This window comes from Geospiza fortis, unplaced genomic scaffold (assembly GCF_000277835.1).
Source record: "Geospiza fortis unplaced genomic scaffold, GeoFor_1.0 scaffold31, whole genome shotgun sequence".
NCBI lineage: Eukaryota > Metazoa > Chordata > Aves > Passeriformes > Thraupidae > Geospiza > Geospiza fortis.
Window position 1 is genome coordinate 560,903 of NW_005054483.1, and position 2,174 is coordinate 563,076.

At 41.0% G+C, this 2,174-nt stretch overlaps 1 protein-coding gene across 1 annotated transcript in view; it reads left to right on the forward strand.

Moving 5' to 3' along the window:
* The first annotated feature begins 801 nt into the window (after positions 1–801).
* The window catches only part of CABIN1 (calcineurin binding protein 1), a 111,392-nt gene continuing 110,019 nt past the window's right edge, over positions 802–2,174 (forward strand). Inside the window, exons 1-2 of the mRNA XM_031063157.1 lie at positions 802–958; positions 2,061–2,124. Coding sequence (XP_030919017.1) covers positions 2,122–2,124 — 3 coding nt within the window. The 5' untranslated portion in view covers positions 802–958; positions 2,061–2,121. The remainder of the gene's footprint in view (positions 959–2,060; positions 2,125–2,174) is intronic.

The window sequence follows — 2,174 nt, forward strand, 5'->3', positions numbered from 1 at the left end:
GGCGGAGGCGAACGGGGGCTCCCGGCCCCGTGTGCCGCCCTCCGGGCCAGCGGCGAGAGCAGCGTCCCTGGCCTCCGTGCAGAAAGTGATCGTGTTCCGTCAGAACGGCTGTGCTGAAGCGAGGCGGAGCTTTGCAATGTTAAAAAAAGAAACCCAGAACAAAAATCAAGTGTTATTTAAACGTGTATCTGAAATGTATGGATCCCCAGTGTAGCAGGAACAGCAAAAGCTGGGAAAGCCCATGTCACTCCCTTTGTTTCTTACTTAGAAGTTGAGAGCACAAGTTCTGGGAGCAAGAGCTGACATTGGAAATATTTACTTAAATTTTAAACGACTAAGGTTAAAGGAGGGAAGGTTTTAAAGGCAAAAGGCTTGCTGCCTTTCAGGATGTGCACACCTGTTGTAGCCACCGATTTATAGCTGAGACACTCTTGTATCTGAAGAAATTCAAACTGGTGTGTAGTACTTAATATGAAAGAGGAGTTGTTTTTTGCCTGCTTGTCTCATGTAGCTGTGTTTCTCTGGAAGTACTTGTGGTGACACACTCAGTTCCTCAGTGCTGTGGCACTGCTGTAACTCCCTCCTCAGGCAGGGCAGTTTTGCAGCCATGTACAGTGCCTAGTTTAAAGCAAAATGAAATAATAACACCCTGCCAAAGCTGTGGGGCAACACCCTGCCCCTGCTTTCCAGCACCACCTCAGTCCTGTTTGGTTCAGTCTGTGAACGCCAGGAGTGTGGTTGTCACTATGTTCCTGTCTGTTACAAGCTTCCAGTATAAATAATAAGTGGAACTGAAATTGTGTTCCCACGTTTTCTGCAGTTGCAGTTTCCCCAAGAGTCCAGCCTCGGATGTAAAGTCTCAGCCATAGTCTCTGCTGTTGACTTCCTCTACCAACTTGAGCAAGATTTTTTGGATTCAGCGAAAGAATTGGGCATATTACTGAATATAGGCATTTTTGTAAGTGGATTTAAACCCCATCAACTTAAATATGCAATTTGGGATCATACAGACTGACTTACTTAAATGTCATAAGCATCTACACCCTGTCCAAATGTGTAACATCCAGTCTGTCTGAAAGTAACCATTAATATCTGTGCATGTATTTCTTCATGTGAAAAGTAAACAAGGAGTTTGTCCTGAAGAAGATTTGAAGTTTTATTAGTGTTTATCTGGTGACTTTAAAGAGAAAAATGCTTTATTGCTGTGCAGTTGTCAGTCTGATTTAACTACAGGCAGGGAGAGCCAGTGGTGCACGGGCCAGCAAATGCTCATTGCTGAATGAGTGGAATTCCTGTCAAGGCATTATTTTCTCTACATGCAGAACTCATCATGATGATGTATGAGTTTATTCAGCTTATAGTTCTAAACTCCCACTGCTTCCTGCTGTGGTTAATTCTGGGTTTGCTCTTCTATTAATGCAGTCTCCCATATTAAAGGCTGTTTTTAGCCTGTCTTGCATATGTCATCTTGTTTGAGTTGATGGGAAAGTTTTATCATATAGCAGTGAAGGTTTTCTATAAAAGCAGCACAGAGCTCTTTCATGTATTTTTGCCTTTACTAACATGATGTTTCAAGCAGTTAATGGAATATAAATTGTGGGCTTACTTATGAGGAAAAATTACTTACAGGTTATAAAAGTGTATTTAGCCCTTCAAACTTTTTATCAGTGGTAAAAAGGACTGGAAATATGAGTATCCTTTTTCAGAATGAAGAAATGCTAGTTAGTAAAAGTTCACTTTTTTTTGTTTGCACCCATCTAGTAGATGTGAGTGTGTCTGCAGTATCTATAACTTGTTTTTGCATTGGGGCTGGTCTGTAGATGTTGGTCAGGATACTCAGAACAGCTGTGGGACAAACACTGGTGCTGTTCTAGCAGGGGTGGCAGTAATGAAAATTATTCCTCAGTGGAATTATTGTTCTTCAGTTGTTGGGCTGTCTATCTCTTGGGATGGGATTGTGGTTAATTGGTTATTAAAGTATGCTTGTAAAGTATTATCTTTTACTTCTGAATGTTTTCTTTGTGAACAGAATAAATATTCTAATCCTGTTTGCTTTCCAGGCCTCTTTGTGATAGACTCTTCCTTCTATTCCTGGAGACAGACATTGTAATAGTTGTAAACATGGTAAGGGTTTTTTGAGATGGCTTTTGAAGTGTTTTGCTAGAAATAAAATT